The sequence below is a fragment of the Cyrtonyx montezumae genome, unplaced genomic scaffold (genome assembly GCF_038088225.1).
Source record: "Cyrtonyx montezumae isolate F1298 unplaced genomic scaffold, pur_monq_1.0 scaffold_13, whole genome shotgun sequence".
Lineage (NCBI taxonomy): Eukaryota > Metazoa > Chordata > Aves > Galliformes > Odontophoridae > Cyrtonyx > Cyrtonyx montezumae.
Window position 1 is genome coordinate 10,506,781 of NW_027071859.1, and position 19,023 is coordinate 10,525,803.

At 40.4% G+C, this 19,023-nt stretch overlaps 1 protein-coding gene across 2 annotated transcripts in view; it reads right to left on the minus strand.

The window, feature by feature from the left end:
- Positions 1-19,023, minus strand: part of VSNL1 (visinin like 1) — a 74,925-nt gene that overhangs the window by 38,480 nt on the left and 17,422 nt on the right. For both annotated transcript variants that reach the window (XM_065730682.1, XM_065730683.1), the window contains exon 2: positions 3,391-3,557. In XM_065730682.1, coding sequence (XP_065586754.1) covers positions 3,391-3,552 — 162 coding nt within the window. In that variant the 5' untranslated portion in view covers positions 3,553-3,557. The remainder of the gene's footprint in view (positions 1-3,390; positions 3,558-19,023) is intronic.

Consider the following 19,023-nt stretch of genomic DNA (forward strand, 5'->3'; position numbering starts at 1 on the left):
GTAAAGATAAGGCTCTCACATTATCTTCCTTAAGAGAAAAAGAGGACTCCAGTCACCTGATTTTGCTTTGACTTTTAATAGATATTTCCTAGATATTTCTCAGCAGGAGAGGCTTGAAGTATACCACTCCCACATGGAAACAGATGCATATACCCTGCAGAAATGTTGAGCTTCATACACATTCCTGTCCTGAGCATTATCCTGTGGTTTTGCTTTGGCATACTGGTTTACAGCAGGCTGCCTTGATGTTTAGCTTTCTGAGAATGGTATCCACAAGTTTCTCCTGCTCCCATGCTCTGTGTAGGCTGCTGGGGCAGCATTTAAATCTCCTGGTGACCCTGGGCCTACAATGCACAAAGAAGTTATCAGGAAATTAACTGGAAAGCTGTACAAGCCTTCAAGAAATTCAGCACCATGGAGTTAGACGTGTGACCTAAAAACTGACCAAAGATTCTGCATCTGAAAAAGAGTACCAAAAGCATACCAGAAGTTTTGATGAACCTACACGACTACAAGCAATGCTAAAAATACAGCAGGATCCATTATGTTCCCTCTTATTTGATGTTTACTTAAAATATTGTTCTTGATGAAATATTTTTATAAACACTGCCACTTAAAGTGATGCATATGATTTTTGCGTATAGTCCATTTGTGCAACTGCTATTTATTTTAAGCATTGCCTGATTTGTATTCCTAATGGAAACTTCAATAGCAAACATTTCCGTGCCAAGCTACAGTGATTCCCCCTTTGAGTCAATACCGTCTCCATCTACATCAGTAAACAGGACAGTACAATTGACGCAAATACGCAGTGGAGGAGTTCATGTTGAAGACCTGACATCCACATCACACACGTTCTGGATGTTTTAACTTGGATGAGTGCTAGCCTGGACCTATGGTGTAAGTGCATGCCTCCGAGCAGGCATGAGAAACAGTAATAAGGGGTGTGATTCCAGGACGCATTTTCTGGAACAGTTTCATCCCCAAAAATGCAGCTTCTGTGCCCCAGGACTGTGCACTCACACTGTAATTATTCAAAAACAAACAAACCAAACCAACCAAACAAAAAAGCAAAAGAGTACCAAGAGATAATCAGGACATTACCTTAAAATAATGCTTCTGGAAATCCTAAAATGTGCTTTTTCCTTAAGCTGAGCATATTTTATATTGTATATCAGTACAATTAAACAACTTTCTTAGCACCTTAGTATAATGACCAACACTCTTTGATTAATCCATATGAAAAAGTACAGAAATCTTCTTCAATAAAATCCTGTTCTGACCAAGAACTGAAATGTCATCTATCCCACTAAAAGTTCACACGGAGAAGTTATTAATCAAAATGAGCTTCATACCTTTTTACCCTGAATACTCAATTAAGGGAATTGAAATGTTTGGATCTCCTGCTGGTGGCTTCCTCTGGCAAGATTAAATGCTGAATCTGAGTTTTTGTCTGCAACCAGGCAGAACACCCTACAGACAACAGGTCCTCATGACTAACAACACTCAGACCATTAGTTCTCAGACAGCCAAGGGCCATCAGTTTAGAAGAAATTCTGTGACAGCAGAAGAAGTAAAGCTCTGGATTTACTACAGCTAATCATATTTCTCTTCTGCAAAATTGGTATTTTGCCCTGTACATATGTATATATTATTTATAGAACAACAAAAAACTGGAAATAAATATATGACAGCAACATCACAGAGCAGGTCTCACAAAGCATAAATACCAAAGCAAGGGAAACGATCTTATTTGGTACACTTCTAAAAATATGTAAAGTCATAAAACTAAAAGCCAGATACTACAGCTCCCTAGGAGTACAGGGCTGTCTCCAAATTTCATTACTCATGTACTCTTCGTTTCACCTTCTGCAGTACCATTTTGTGAATTTAATACTGAAATTACTTGCCATGAGTAAAGTATCTCGTGAGTGATAAGTGAACACTCCAAACAGCTTTTTGAAGGGATGAAGTCCTAGCAGCACCAAGCTTTTTCAGAAGTTCCCTCACAACACCCAAAATCATAAAAAAAATAAATAAAATAAAATCCCTCTACTGCAGTTTGTCAAAAAGAAAATCATGATTTCTAAAGAGTTAAAGACTTGACGTACTTTATTAGGAATATTTTATAGAGACCATTTACATTCCTCAGAAACACGTAAGAGAAATTATTAGATGTCTAATCCCAGGGTTGTACACCGAGTACTATTTAAAATAGAAGCTATAAATTATCAGTCAATAACAAGCACAATACCTGAGGCAGTAAAAATTCTTTCAACTGAAAATAACAGTTATTAAAAAGTCAGTCTTCTTTAAGAAAAGGATTGTGAGGCAACATCTCTAGCCATTAATATTAAAATATGAAGACAGAGGCTTATTTATGTTAGCTGAAGTTAGCAGTTTTTGCAAGGGCGCTCATTAAAAGGAAGAAGGGGAGAAGTGAAAATTTACAGTCATCTGATTGAAGGCTGAAGAATTTCAGGACTGGACTCTAGTACACGTCTACAGAAAAAGATAGTCCCACTTCTCTACAGAAATCATCAGCTTACTCGGGATGAACTTCTCACATTTGAAAGGGCTTTTAACTTTTATTCAGCCTCACATTGTATTTATGAATTGTTCTGATCCTATTCTTCATCACTGCCATCCTGTATTTTTCCTAATTAAAATTACTTTGAAGTCTCTGACCTTCAGGCAGACACTCGATTCTGAATTAAAATATAATTATCTTTGTAACATGAATACACTTTCAATGTTGCCCCCATGCACTTCTTGTTACAGAATAAATGCATACTAAATATAAGGAAAAGACTACATTGCACTTGATAAAATAATGAAGAATTAGAAGAAAATAAACTGAGCAACCTGGCTTTCCTTTCATATCTAGCAAGATTGGAGAGTCGATAGGGAGAAAAGAAAGGCAGTACCTAAAATTTAGAGAAGGAAATTCTTTGTACATAGTGCATAATTTACCTACAGGACATACTGCCACAAAGCCTCACCTCTCTTGCTGCAACTAACGGAAGGACAGTGAGGGTCCATCAGTCACAGGATTTATATTCCACTGGTATCACACAGATAGAGCATGGTTGATTGAACTGAACTGCAACCACTCACTGAAGATGAGAGGCCCGTAAATGACAGAGGGTGCATTTCTTTGAGTAAATCACAGTTTTTTCTCTTAAAACTTTTGGCTCCAGTTACTGTTGCCATCAGAAGAGCTGGTAACATCATGAGGGTAACACTGCCCACTGACCATTTTGTATTCACCATGGCTTCGCCTAGTGAAGGAATTCCTTAGTCTCCAAGAAAGGCAGCTCATGACCATGGGCTGCTTTACACTACTTGCAACGTCTTCTAAGGCCCAACAGTAGGAACTTAATAGCTTACCTTTACATAAAGCTGCTGAAACTCCTCAAGGTTCAGTCTACCACTTGGACAGTCCTTTAGAAATCCTTTGTACCACTGTTTTAGCTCGTGCTCGTTGAACTCCGTGCTCTTCACCAGATCTTCCATCACCTCAGGGGCCAGCTTGCTGTTCTGTTTCCCCATTCTGCCTTAAGAAGAAATAAATTAATACAATTAGCCAAGTCGCCGTGATCATTTTAAACTTGGTTAGGGACAAAGCTCAAACACATCACTTGTTCTGTAGTCACTGACTGCTGCCTTTAATCAAACACCACTTTGCAGATTCCCCCAGTGAACAGGAAGCTGTGCTATGTTTGAACATCAGAGGATGAAATAGTGAAAAATACAATGTACTTCTATCATTCAGACGTATCAAGGTCTGGAGACAGACTGCACATCTACCTTCAAATTAATGATGAAATCTCTTGTCTTTAATAACAATATCATCTAAGTGAAAGATTTATTTTCTTTCCAATTTGGTGAGAGATTACTACGGATCCTTTGGAAAGTACTACCCCATTTCACTGCCACGCTGTTACCACATCAGAGTTGCCTCTATATTAGTGATTTCTGTAACTCTTAAGCTTTTCCTCTTAGTAAGGCTGAAAACGATGACTTCACTTCTTTCCTTTAAAAAGAAGAAAAGTAACAAAAACTTTTCACACATTCAGGGATGTCCACAGAATCTTTCTCTTGAAAATCTCTCTGATATGACATTCGCATTTGCAGCTACTCCTCACAGGTACAGGGCTGCTGGCAGGCTGCACTGCAGGGAAGCAATGACACATACAGCATCACTGTTAACTCCAGAAATACCCACTGCATTTGTCAAATGCACCTTGCATACACAGATACCAAACATACAGAAACACAAAATACACACATTTGCATGTGTAAGTACAAAACACTGAGCTACTGATGCTGACCTTTTCCTTTCAGATATCTTTTGAGATAATTTTTAAATGAAATCCTTGCCTTTAGCCTGTAACAGTACTACTGTACTACAGTTAGTTCATGACAGGAGATGTCTTTTAGTTACTTTGTAATTGGATGACACACAGTACTTAACTTGTCCTGTACAGTGCTGCAAAGAGATGAATAATTTCTTGCCTGAGCCTAGCTTAGCATTTCCATTTTTATCTTCCAGTATAGCATCTGTCTCTACTGACAGCACTGCACTGAACGCATTGGTTTCTAGTCCACAGCATCACCCATTACTGATATTCATCTATCGCTTTTGGCATCTTCTCCTATTTCTATGTTTAGTTTCTTTCCCCTCAGAAGGAGATACTTTGTTCTGTTCCAGCAAATCGATTACTTATAAACTTTACAGGAATCATCCCTGAATGGGCACAGAGCTTCCCATTCCTCTCCATGTCTGCACGACCAATACATCCCCTGGTGCCGTGCTACCAGCAGCAGCCCCAGCACCAAGAAGGATGGCATCATTCTCCAAAGCGTTCAGCTGGTACATGATTGAGAAATGCGGTCTTTGGAAAGTGCAAGGGTCATTTCACCACAAATACTGGAGAGTTTGACCTGTCTGTTAACTCCCACAGGTCTAACTGTATGTGCAGGTGTCTGGAAATGCAATTTATGGCATGTACCCCATAGATGCCCCAGCCTATTTTGTCTTTTTTTTTTTTTCTTCTTCTCTAAACCATATTACCCTTTGCAGTCTAAAGTCCTTTGCTTAGGACCCAGAGGACCCTTAAAAATTTTCATCAATTGTAGTAACTACCTCAGGTAGATTCGCAAGGCAGCTTCTAGATCCCGTACTTTAGCCAGGTGTGCTTTTAAGTGACTCGTTTCACTTGGATCTTTAACCCCATTAATATCTACTTCCATGTTAAAAAAAACCATCCTCAGACAGGCAAAGATCTGGTATTTTTGACTGGCAATTTTTCTGTCCTTGCTAATGTAAAAATCACTTTTCTGCACTGACTGTGTTTGCTTTACAGTCCATGAACCTACGCTACGATGGAAGCAGGCAGGACCTGTGAATCAGCACCGTGTTCCACAGCTAGCTGTGTTATTACTTGGCAACATGGGCACAAAACACCATAAAAAACGGAGTGGGTCTGCACCTGTGTAAAAATAAAGAGCTGGACAAACATCCACATAGGAAACCTCTTCTAATACCAGATGCAGAGAGACAAGACAGGGTTTTTCTGGCTTGTCCCTAGTTTTGGTAAGCTACTTGTTCAGATGTAGATTGTCCAGTGAGTCCTAAAAAATCTTCCATCCTCACCTAAATCAGTGAAAAGCATGGCTAAGATCTTAATAAAGTGTTCCACAGAACCAAACCAGTATTTGAAGGAGGTATAATTTGGGACCGATTGGCTTTGTACTTTTACCTGCTGCTCCAGTACAGTATGGGACACGCTGTGCTCTGCTCTGTTTGAGATGAAGGACTGGGAAGGCTGACCAAGCTGGTCACAATACTTTCCTGTAATTAGGCACCCATTCTTTCTTCCTGATTCAAAGCTCTTTTCCTACAGAATTGAATTACGATCTGTAAGAAAGCTCAAGAGGCTCATATAATTATCAAATATAAACGCACACTTCTGCCTCTGGGAGATCCAGCTTATTTGGGAATAAAAACTCAAATACATAGATTATCTAGTTAATCACATTCTAACATCTTCTAGAGTTTCATTGAATATCTTATTATTGAAAAAGTACAATCACCCATTAGTAATGAGCACGCCACTGCCAACACATTTAATTTTCTAAAATGAAAACTACTTTTAATTAACTTATAATCATGGTTTCCCAAACATGGGTTTTTTTTTGTTGGTTTTTTTTTTTCCTTGTGAAGATGAATATGCATTAGGAAAATACAGGAGAGCACAGCTGCACAATCACTAAATCTTCAAGAGGAAAGGTCACTCTGCAAGCTTTTCTTTGTCTAGTAAATTTTATTCTTTCCAACTACACATTTGCTTCCAACTTCCATGCTTCCAACCACGCAACGTGACTATTCAAGCAGTGCTATTCACTTTCTGTTGCACTTTCCGATTGTTAAAAAAAAGGTGGGGGGAAACAAAGGGAAAAAAAAGGCAACGTGCTTCGGTTCCAAATGAGTATGGGGGAAAGATTCATGATAAACAAGGAATGAGTGAAGTGGGTGGCTATGAGAATGAGCAAAGGTGTCGAGCTTGTTCTCAGTGAAATTACTTTAGTAGGAGAACGCTTATTAGCATTAGCAAGAGCCATACAATGCAGGTTAGAGATCAAGAAAAATACTGAAGCTCTACTGTTGTGCCACACACAGCAATAAAGGCTGAACTTAAAAGGCACATCCTTTTGGCTGAAGTGCTGCAAGAGACCGTCAGCCTCACACAGACATCATCCTCCCAGAACCGCCCAGGGCAGCAGGATGTCGGCTGCCACAGAGCAGCACCAGAATGGCTGCTTTTACACTAGGAGGGTCAGTTTTAAAAGCTGGAATTCTGTGAAAAAACAGATTGCTAACCTGGGACAGCCCAGGCCGCGCCAGCAGCAGGCAGGGAAAAGACAAGGATGTCTTCCAGTTTTTCCCTGATAAACATTTTGCTCGGTATCTTTCCTGCAATGCTACCCCATGTCCCACATGAGCTTCAGACCTCTGCTCTCCATACGGCCACCATCCAAATCCCCTGGCCAACAGCAGGACTTTTCCCTGCAATATTTTGCAGCTCTTCCCACACAGGCTCATCAGGTTTGCCTTTCCCAGATGGTTTGCTGGTACTAAACTGCCAGTGTGAGATCAGTTATTAACCAGATTAAAGTTCTGAGTACTAAGGCCGAAGCAGAAAAAAAATTAAAATAAAAAAGGCTAAATTTCTATAGCAGAACATGACTTACGGAAGCTCCTTTGCTCTTTAGTGATTTCAAAACACCTCCGAACTGTTGCTAACACAGCTCCAGTCCCACCTGTTTCCTTTTCCCCTTTCTCTCTGTTCCCCTTTGGCCTCCTCGGCAGGTTTTCAATTCTGAAAGGTACCAAGTGCAAACAAACAGAACTCTGGTCGTTTCTATGGAAGAGTAAACAGTACTGCTAAAGATGTCCTATTTGTGCTGAAAAATGACCCAAATTCCTTTGAAAAGACAGCACTAGCAATGTCCAGTCAGGTCTCTAAAAATCCAGTTTGGTGCCTTTTTGCTTGCTTTGCTGAAATCAGTTATATAATACCGTTTTCTTTCAAAGTTGTGTTAAGGAGAGTGTTGCCAGCAGGTTGAGAGATGTGATCCTTTCGCTCTGCTCAGCACTGGGGAGGCACACCTGGAGAGCTGTGTCCAGTTCTGCAACCCGAGTACAAGAGAGACTTGAGCATAGTGTAGAGAGCCCAGAACAGAGCCATGGAGGGACTGCAGTACCTGATGAGAGCTGGGGCTGCTCATGCTGACTGCATCCTATTAAATGTACAAGTTCCCAAGCGGTATTTAAAGAGAACAGAGAGGGGATCTTCTAGTAGTGATCAGGAAGATAAGATGCAGTGGGCACAAACTGAAATTCAGGAAATTCTGAATGTACAAAAACTTTTTTTTTTTTACAGGTACATGTTACCCACAGAGGCTGTGGACTCTGCATCCCCAGCAATATTAAGTCCTGCCAGATACAGCCTGCCTGAGAAGCCTCCATCAGAAGGGTACTGGACTACAGTGCCTCCAGAGGTTCCTTCCAACCTCACTGACTCTGTGAAACAATTAGGGAAAAATGGAGCAGTCATACTGCCTGACTTCTGGTACCCTCAGTAGTCTAGTTTCACTAAATTCATTCCCTAGGTAGCTGGGAAGAAAAAGGTTCATCAAAAGGATCATTTAGAAGCGGTGACCACAGTCACCTCCTCCCCTTATTGATCCAGGAGTGCAGGCAGATTCACCTATGACCCTAGGCACAGACACCTACCTGCCACTAAAGACTGCCCCAACTTTTCAGTACATTTTGTCTGCTTTAACACCTGCTGCTTTCCTGCTCTTGCTTTCCCAGCGATTCTGCATGAGCTGAGGAGGAAGGTCAGTCAACATCTCTGCAGCTTCATGGGGTATGTGCATTAAATGAGTCCTCCTGTAAGGCAAACATTTTTTCTTGCTCTTGCCTGGCTCAGGGAAATGGGAATGAGTCGTGTGGACTATGCCAGAAGCAAATGACAACACTCCCTTTGCCAGCTCAGCTGTGCTGGCAGGCACTCATTAGGTTGGAAGGAAAGCTGTGCTTCATCCCCACCCCTCTGCCCACTCCCAGCCCACGAACTCCCACACGAACGTGCTGACTCCTGAGGACTACAAGTGAAATCCAGGCACTAAGCAAGCAAGCGTGGTGGGTGTCTTTGCAATCTTTGACACAATACAAATCTATTAATGGTACATTAAACACTGCATAGACTCCAACATACACGGATATATGGAGGGAACAAAACCCAAAGCAACTGAATGCTGGGGAAAGCACAGAACTATGCATATCATCCACAATTACAGAATGATTTTTTTGCTATTTTTGATCAGGCTGTTTACCAAATTTCCAGCTATGTACTGCTAAGAACTGTAACTCTTGACAGCCCTCAGCATTGTTCCTTCCTCCTCAGGCTACTTCTTCCACCTCCCTTCCTCTGCTAAGGACGGACAGAAGCAGCTATCAAATCACACAGATGCTTCGATCCCTCACATACACTTACTGTTTGCTTCACAAAAGAGGAAATCAAGCTGTATCCTATCACAAACAATAAATTCAACCATCTCATCCAAAGCCCCAGGAGAAGAAATACCCACGGAATTGTATGCGTGGAAGAGGAATTTTCTCATCCAAACCACAAATACAGGTTACAATTCTAATGACCCTGTCCAACAGCAGTGCTTCCTTGGCAACTTACGAAGCATCTCTTTCCTTGAGCTGCTATCACTATATCCAAGTCATTTTACGTGACGTAGGGATGACTCCCAGCTATGCCCTACCCCACCACAGGAGCACACTGCACAGGAAATGCTCTTTCTACCTGCAACACATGAAAAAGATTATAATCCTTGAGACCAAGTAGTCCTGCTACTGTTGTATGTACCGGAAGGATCCTGCAGCACCAGATAACTCCTACAATTTGAAGGAACATTGGAACAGTGAAAGATCAACAGGGATAGGCAATGCAGAAGTCTCCCCCTTACACAATAATGAGGCTTCCACTATGAAATTTTCACCAAACTTAGACTGTTTTAAACTGAGGAAACTGCGTAATTAAGCAGAATGTATATGTGTAACCCCATACTGATGTTAGGAGCAGTCATAACCCACTGCTGATAACATACGTCATGAACTAAGTCTGAAACAAACAGGCTAGATTCTGATAACGTTACACTACAGTAAAAACTGGAATAAATCCAGTTATTTCAGATTACTCTACTGGTTTTACTGAAGATTAGATTCAGGCCTGCAATCTCTTTGCCTAGAAGAAATGGGAAAAATAGAGGGTAATAACATTAAGGAATGCAATTATCCAACTGAATTGAATAATAAACATAGAGAAGAGGTTTAAGCAAAAGAAAAGATATATATTTTTAAATGTTACTTGAAACTAGATGGATATTCAATTAGATTCAAGCAATAATAATAAAAAACATTTGAAAGGGTAAAAGCTGCAAAGGAAGATGCTTTAACATTACAATTGGTATGTAGGGCTTTTTTTTTTTTTTTTGTCTAGGTGACAGAAATTGGATTTATTTTATTAAAGATGGGGAAGCACTGGGATTTGTTTTGAGTGTGAAATGAAACCCAAATGGGAATTTTCCAAACTCTGAACATGCAGATTGAGAGCAATCCTAAACACACTCCACAGCTGATCCACTCCTGTGGGTCACAGTAGGGCTCTTATTCAAAGCCCAACTCTGAAGCCAGCAGGTTGGGATCTGATGTGCATCTCAGGGTCCTATTTCTGCTCCTCTCCTCATCTGGATTAGGGAACTGCTTACAGCATGCTGTAACTGTCTTTTCTCCTCTTCAAGTGCACTTAGAAGAAAATATGTATCATAAAGGAGAAACTCGTGTCGCTCAACAAGACCAAAGAACTCAGATCAGCTTCCAGGCTTTACCACTTAGCTCTAACCTTGGACAGGCAGGGACAAAACCTCACCTTCTCCTATTCTTTCTCTCTATTTAGATCAGAATGAGGAGGGCATCCATATTTATACAGAAAGTACTGGTTCTGTATGACCTCCAGAAAATTTTTACTTAACTTTTCCTCCTTAATTCTTTTTTGCTTCATTTTATGCCATAATACATATATATTTTGTCATGTCCACTTCTCTTTCTCCAACATTCAGACTGCATTTGGTGACCTATTTGAGATCTCCAAGACAATTTAGAGAATCATTCCTGAAGGGAACAATAAATATGCTTGTTAAGTGTCAGATAAACATGTAAGTGAATCTGTTGCCATAGTTTCATTTTGCTACTGGCCCAGCCTCTATCAGCTGAGGTCATCAGTAAGTAACACGGAATGTGAGCTGTGGAAGAAGTTTCATTTATCAGCAGTTGGATTCATATTTTCTAAACCAATCTATTCTTTCCAATTTTGCCCTCATTAATGCAGTACATTTGCTGCATATTTTTGTAATAATTCACATGCTAAATACCTTTCCAATTAATTTATGTAATGGTTAGTATGATTACCCAATGTTCCCCCAGTAGGGGTTTGGATTTTGTAACAAGTTTGTTATGTGCCTTACATCAAACATAATTTGATTGATTGGTCTGAGGTTTTATTCTACAATCTATGGCTTCCAAAGGGTTTTCCCATGTGAGACGCCCTGAAATCCATGATATCTGGGACATCAGTATTTCACTGTGCTCTCTGGAACAAGTTGCATTTCAGCACTGATCTTTACAAGACTTGTATTTCAAAACAGCTGATTTTTAAATATTTCAGAGACTTACTGACTATTCCACCTCTTCTGGGACAGCTGCTGCAAACTTTGCCCGTTTGGAGGGCAAAATTGACAAGGTGTGTTTGAACAGAATGGTTTCTCTGAGTGAATTCCATTCTTCTTTTGGAACCATGGGATCCCATTTATGTATAAATACATGTATAAAAACACATCTAGGTTTTGTTATGTCAAACTAGACCAGCATCACTTCTGCCTGAGAAATTGATTTTTTTTTTTGTCAATTTGAAGACCAGAGTTTATTCAAATACTACTTCTCTTTCTGATCCAAAGTGTTGATGATTCATGCTTAGGGATAAGATTTCTTAGACTTCAGATGCTGCTCTTGACCACAGTTACATACAATCGCTTTTTTTTTTCCCTCCTCTTTAAGTTTCGTTCCTTTTTAAGTCAGTACTCATTTATTCAAGGCAATTTTCTGGAGAAAGAATACACGTTTTCATTGCACACATATTTCAGTCTGATATGCTTGCAGTATGCATTATTGCTGGTTTAGTCACTGTAGCCTTATGCTTGATATGAGAAAATTATCAAAATGCTCTACATTGGTATGTTTACTAAGAGTTCTTGCTCACCTTCCAGTCTTGTTTAATTTGGGTTTGAAGTCATCACGTGCCTTTTCAGGACTGTGGAGTTCTGCTTATGATACAAGCTTTCTATCTACATTCCTTATCAGCACCTTACTTTTTGGCCCTGGTGGATGAATCACATTGAACACTAGCTGTCGAAAGTGTTAGCTGTCTTTGGTCCTTCTGCAGTCAATGGAGACAGCCAGCAATCTTGAGTGATTCACTCCATGCAGAGAAAGTTGTCTGAAAGAGGCAGGATGAGTATATGTACATCTATTTTAAGACAGGATGAGTCACACTCTACAAGTGTTCCTTTCTTACTGATGGTTGTACAAGCCACATGGCAAACTTGCTTAGATGTGAAATTCGATTTCTAGATGCTTAAAAGATCCCACAACGCTCATCAGCAACGGAGAATGCAGAATTGAAATGCCGTTCCTGATCTCACTAAGAAGCAGATTGCTGGAGTTGATTGTCACTTTGTATTAAAACTTCTATTCAGGTGTGACGGACACCAATACAAGCACAGTGCTGGCTTACCAAGTACAGGCCCTCTTCTTTATTGCTATTTACTTTTAACAAGACAGTGGAAAAATCAACTCTTCCCTCATTTCAAGTTCCCCAAAATAAAAGTTTTAAGCAGTCAAATTGCAGAGATCACGCTCCTAAATATTGTTTCAATACGCCCTTAATGTCAGCTAAAGTTCCAGCCTCGAAGAATGAGAAAAATATTAATAAACACAATATTATTTGGCAAGAAACTTCACTGTGGGCATCTTAACACTATGTTGGTTTGAAATAAATACAAGCTGATACAAAAAGATAAATTTTATCTTTTGCTTCCACTCTGTTCCTGCAGGAAAAAAGCACACTTCAGACTCTGGAGTTAGTTTGCTTCTGCACACACATCTCTGACCACTGTGAATGAGTTCATTTCAACTGATGATTCTGACCTGAGCGCTCAACAACTACATTACTAAAAACCACATGACTGTATTATGATAGATATTAACAGAAGAGGTTAGTGGGAAAGCGGATTACAGCTTTTTATTTTACTAAAACCCTTTCAGAGTCAAAACAAAGCGCTTACATTGTGGGTAGTGATCCATTGGCACAACGTTCGCTCCAAATTCATTATAAACCAATCGTCAGAACTATCCCTTGTGACTGCTTCAGATGAAGCATGATTAAATGCAGAGGAAATACATTACTGAGAGGATGAATCATGATTCTGCGGAACGAAATCAATGGCTTTACACTTCTGAGTTGTACACTGAAGGGCGGTCAAATGTTACTCACAGAAACAAGTGAGCAAATGAATCACGTAAACTGCTCCATGAGGAAGACTACAGTTCAAACTTGACTGGCAGTAAGACCGACTATAAAGAGAAACAAAGAAGAAAACCTTAACATGCTTCCTTCAGAAATAATTTTCAAACAAAAAAACGCTTCACTGCTCTAGTATGAATTATAAAGTTTTCTCATTGCTTTTGATTTTTACAGTTTGGAAGATTTGCTACTTGACAGCTTCTTTGTGTTGTTTTTCACTGTCATTCTATGTAGGCAGGCTGGGAACCATCTCACAGCAAAGAGAGGATGAACTCATGCTTTAGAAAGTATCGACTGCTGTGACCTAAACCTGCTTGGTCAAGAGCAAAAAGTCATCAGAGAAATCCTGCTCATCTAAACTAATTCACGAGGCTTCTATCTATAGGCTCTCCCTCTGGAGCTCTCCAGCAATGCCTTCCCTTAACCTGTGGTTATGTGAGGTGCTTTGCTGTGCACCTGGCAGTTAGGCAAGAAATAAAGTGTTCCTGGCCTAGCAGAACCACCCAGTGGTCTGCTACACCATGCCTACCAAGCTGTCAGCCCTCTATTTACTCATGCTAGCATGCATGCAGCCAGCAGAGTGCACAGTCAGCTGTCACGTCAGCTCAGGGAGTCCTGTGCAGGGAGCCTGACCTTCCAGGCTGCCCCTTTGCTATTTTATGGCATAACACACAAGGGGTTTAATCACAGTTGAGATCTTCAAGTAATTTCTTAGCTGTGACTAGTATAGTTAATGGGCACTGGAGCAAAAAGGTCAAGGCTGGAGAAGCATGAGACTGAACTAGGACTGAAGTTAGAAGGATTCATTATGCGTGCTTCCTCCTTTAAGAGTTTCAATTTCCAGAGCTCTCGATCTAATATGTATCCTAAAACACACAACTGATTCAAAATACAAGGGTGGCTACAATGCAGATTTAGAAAACGAATCCTTCAGCACAAAGAATCCATGCTACGTCGGCAAGCACAGCACCAAAAATGCACATAATCATTACCATTCCCTAGTATTTCCTCGTTAATTACCGCACGCTGTTTGAAATCAGTCTGATAAGATAATTTAGATGAGACTCACAAACCATTCTTTCTGGAACAACGTAAGTATTTTTACAGATGACAGAACTCCTAGCAAGGTTATATATTTATGGGGAGAAAAAGGAAAGAATGCACTCTGACATTAATATTGATAGAAACTGCGAAATGAGCAAGAAGGACAGAGCAAAAGGAAAGCTGCCTCTCTGCGAGGAGACTCTGTCCCCAATACAGGAACCTCATTATTATTTCATGACCTTAATGGCAAACCTCTAAGCCTTGTGTATGCCCTTCATAACTTAAAATTTATTACAGATATAAAGCAGAAGATCGGGGATGTGCAATCACTGAAAGCTCTTACCTATTTTTTTCCAGTTTTGACTTCTTTTATATTGCACAGTTGTTACGGAAGACAGTAAGGTAAAAAAAATGCCAGTTTTTATACATCCCAAGCATGAATCACAGCATATGGTCTTTCTGTTAAAAGATAAGCCAGAGGGAGGGAGAGAGAGAAAACCTCTCATGCTAAAGGACTGCATAATTTTATAATTTCATACATTAAAAATAATTGGAACAATTTCTTCCAACTGTTTTCAATGAGAGCTCTACTGGAATAAATTTTTATAGCTGTTTTTTGTAGTTTTGCTAATAAAACACTCATATCCTTGCCCAGCTGAATCTCTGTATGCACACATGCTATTTTTGTGGTGAGAAATCAAAGACAGACAGAAATCGGTGCGTGGCAAAATCTCAATTTCACCATTACTTATCATGGCCAAGTATAATAAAATCTGTTTTGCTGAGGAAGGAGGAGGAAAAGGAAGAGACCCATACAATAAAGGACACATTTGTAGTACTACCACATCCAGAACTTCTGTGCCACATCCTGTAAAACACAATAAGCAAGGTACAGAGGGTTTTTTTTCTCTACTTGAAGGATACGTTTGCTTTTCAGATAAATTTCTAAGTGCTGTTTTTCTAGGACATGCAGTTCAGGAGTTACCTCTCTAGAGAGGAGAGAAAAAGGTGAACAAAAAAATGCTAGCAACATTTTTTATTTGGACATCCATGAGTTCAGAATTCCTTCAGCAAAATACATGGGAACAGGAGGTAGTGATATATCCAATAGAAGAGTAGAAAGCCGTGGTAATGCAGATGAAGAACATGAAAGAAAACAAGAGAAAGCTATATAAATGTTTAAATTATAGCATTATGAAATCTACCAAAAATGCTGTCTGAATTCCTCGTGTTTATTATCTACCAAGATAGAGCAATTGACAGAGCCTGCTACAGCCTGACAAGATGGTTTGGAATCCCTGCAATGGTCTGTAAATAGCATATCTAAAACACCAGCTGCAGTTCCATTAAATGCCCTGGGAAAATAAAATTTTGTTTGGGTTCACTGCCTGCTATACAGATAAAGACCACCTGGGAAAACTACTTCAGAAGACCCAGCAAGAAAAAGACAGTACTACAGGCTACGAAGCCCAGAAGGCATGATATGTAATTTTAATTCTCAGGGGGGCAGGGTGCTTGTTCCTAATAGGGCTGGCTGTCAATGGATTGTCCATGGGAACAGATGAGGTCCACAACACTGGACTATGAAGGTGATGGACAGAAAAATAAACAAATAAATAAATAAAACAGCAAACTAGTAATATATGTATATTACAGTTTTAAAGAGCATAGCTCTAGCTGAGACAACTCTGACGGTCTTCCTGAAGCCCACAAAGGAGTCCCTCTCCAAGTCAAAGGGGAATTGCAGGAGGGAACAAGCAAGGAGGATCTATCTGGACAGCGCTCACACAGCTGTGACGTTCATAGCAACTGCTCCCCCAGGTGACAGGCGACAGCAATGGGTGAAATACTTCTATTTTCTTCTGTGACACTTTACAGCTGCAACTGCATTGGCAGCTACCATCCCCTACTTAGGTTTGTCGAATTTGGAAAGCCAGGAACATCGAACACTGTCCTCCCTGGCATTACATCATGATTGCTCCGTTCATCTCTGGGGAATGCTGAAGTGAAAAGGCTTATCATAAAATACGACTTGCACACCCTAATGATTCCAGAAGCTAGGAGTGATTTTGATGATGCCATTATCTATTTCATATTTCTTATGCTGCTGCAATAAAGTATACAAATTGCTGCTAGGAAAGAAAAAAAATATCTTGAATGACAAACATAAATATCTTTTCTTTATAGTCAATACCATATTTACCATTTAATTTTACCCACAGCTTTTTTAACTTCAGAAGTGCCCGGAAACTTTACAATAGAGATCCCATTGACAGTGGAACCCAATCACCTTTAATGCTCTCTGATTTGAGCACCTATACTGCAGTAGATCTTTAGGCCAATGGAGACACCAATCTCCAGACAGCAATTCAGTGAGCTGAGCTAAGACATTTCTCCTAGGATGGGATGAGTCATGCTATGGAGGTGCTGTTCTCTCTCTGTTGACTCTCCAGACTATCCTGTCTAATAATCACTGATTAAATTACCTTTTCTGAAATTGTCTGATCCCTTTTTGACCACATTTATATCCTGGTCTCCACAACATCCTGTGGAAATCAGTTTCATAATTTAATTAAATGTTATACAATAACTTCATTGGTGACCCTATTTCTTGTACCATGAGAAACAGTGACTATTTCTTAATCAGCTGCTCCTCTCTGGTCATGACACAGCCAGACTCCGTCCAGCCTTTATTCCATACTCCTAAGAAACTCTGTGTCATTCTTCTAAATTTTTGTGATTGTACCACCTGCTTATCACACAAGTGGCTATAAGTACAGACAGTATGTATTGCTCAAACAGCAGCATAGTCTTTGGATCAGGCCCTGTACGTGCTAAATGTTATATTGGAGATATGTTATAGAGCTTTTACTTCTCTCTGGCTTGACAATACAGAAGAAAAGTTAAAGGAAATAAAGGACACAGATCAGAAAAAAAAAGGTAAACAGCAGAATAATAGTAATAAAAAAGCAGCAGCAAGAAACAGTGCAATCTTAAAAGCTATTGTGGCAGTTGCCAGGAGCTTGGAGCAGCCAGAAAATCAAATCAGGGGATGCAATATAAAATACTGTTGGCTGCCAGAAGGCAAATAATTGTCTGAGCTGGTTATAGTTGCAGCTTTTTTTTTTTTTTTTAATTACTCCAAAAAGACTCAGTATTAAAGAACCTGTTACAGAATCCCCTCTGGAACTGAACAAGAAAAGACTCCAAATGATGGACTTTCAGAAGAAATATTTTCAATCCCTGAGAAAAAAAAAAAAAAAAAAGGAAAACAGAACGAACGATATTCAGGAAATCTGTCTGCTTTTTGCATGGTGGAAAAAATCCCTTCATCTTTCCTGACCACAGCAGCCTGGTAACTTAGGCCAAGCAAACAGGGAGGTGAGCAAGTCAAGAATTACATAGGTCAAGAAACAGTCCCAGGGAAAAAGATTCACTGTCTTTTCTCACTGCTACCAAACTCTGCATTGTGTTCTATGGGAAAATGTGCAAAACGTGGAATGGAAAACGAAGACTTTGAGACAGGCAGTGTAAGGAATCAGGTTTACAAAGACATGTAAGCACTTCCATGAGACTGGGGATCTTGCTTAATGCAGGCACTGTTACTTAACTTCCTTGGTTCCTTTATATTTGAGCAAGTCAAGGTGAGGTTCAGGATAAATGCATCTACCGGCTCTCCAACAGCTTGAGTGCTCTTATGAAATCTCACCAAGTACCTAAATAGCTATGCAAATCTCATCTGAAGTATTTAGCTGCTGTATCCCCTGCTCAAAATGCAACTTAAACTCTGTCACCTCCACTTTCTAAGCAAATGACACCAGCATACAAAGCAGCACAGGCACTGAGCTTCATTGTGAAAGACAGTGCATCCGTGTCTTGCTTTGTGAGGTACCACTGCTCTGCATTCTGGGGGGTCTCAATTTCTCCTGCACACTATGTAACATGCAGGTGGGCATTTATTCCTTCATAAAAATAGCTGGCCACATGAATAACCATGTCATACTAACAGTGTCCTGGGGAGTTAAGCAGGCCAAGCTGAGAGCACATTGACAGACTGGGATAATGGATGTGCCCAGTGCAAGCCCTGGTTATAAAGCTGCTGAATAACACCTAGCCTTCTAAAGATTCACCTCTAGATACATACAATAAATATAGGCTAAGCTGGCTTTATTTTGCAGACACGCTTAGCGCTGAAGGTGTCCATGCAGCATGACCCTGGCTCTTGTCAGGCAGGTTAGATAACAGCAAATTGACTGTCGGCCTCAGTCCCAGGCTGTCCCTCCTCTCATCCTTTTCCTACACTTCTGGCTCCCTCCTGCCCCATTAGCACCTGCCAAGCCACTCCCAGTGAGTCTGCACCAGCTTATCCTCATTCTTTCTCCCAGCTTCCTTCCCTCTCTCCTTCCTACCTGGCTCCTATTCCCTGCTCAGTGCCAATTCTCATCACCCTCGGTGTAATATCTGCACTTATCCCTTGTTGGCTCCTCCTTGGCAAGAACAGTGAGAGCAGCTATGTTCATAGCATGCCAGGTGTATGCCTAAGTGTAAAGAAAAGACCTAAATTTGCTTAAGCTGCAAGAAGAATCATCCAGGCAACACCTTATTGACATTTAAACAGTGTGGGCCCCTTCAAGCACAGAGATAAGGCAGGAACCCGGTGGAGCAGAGTGAGAGTGGGGCTCTGCCAGCATCTTGCAAAGGCACGAACCAGGAGGGATGGGGCAGGCCTGGGCACGATGCTGCACTGTACAATGTTTGA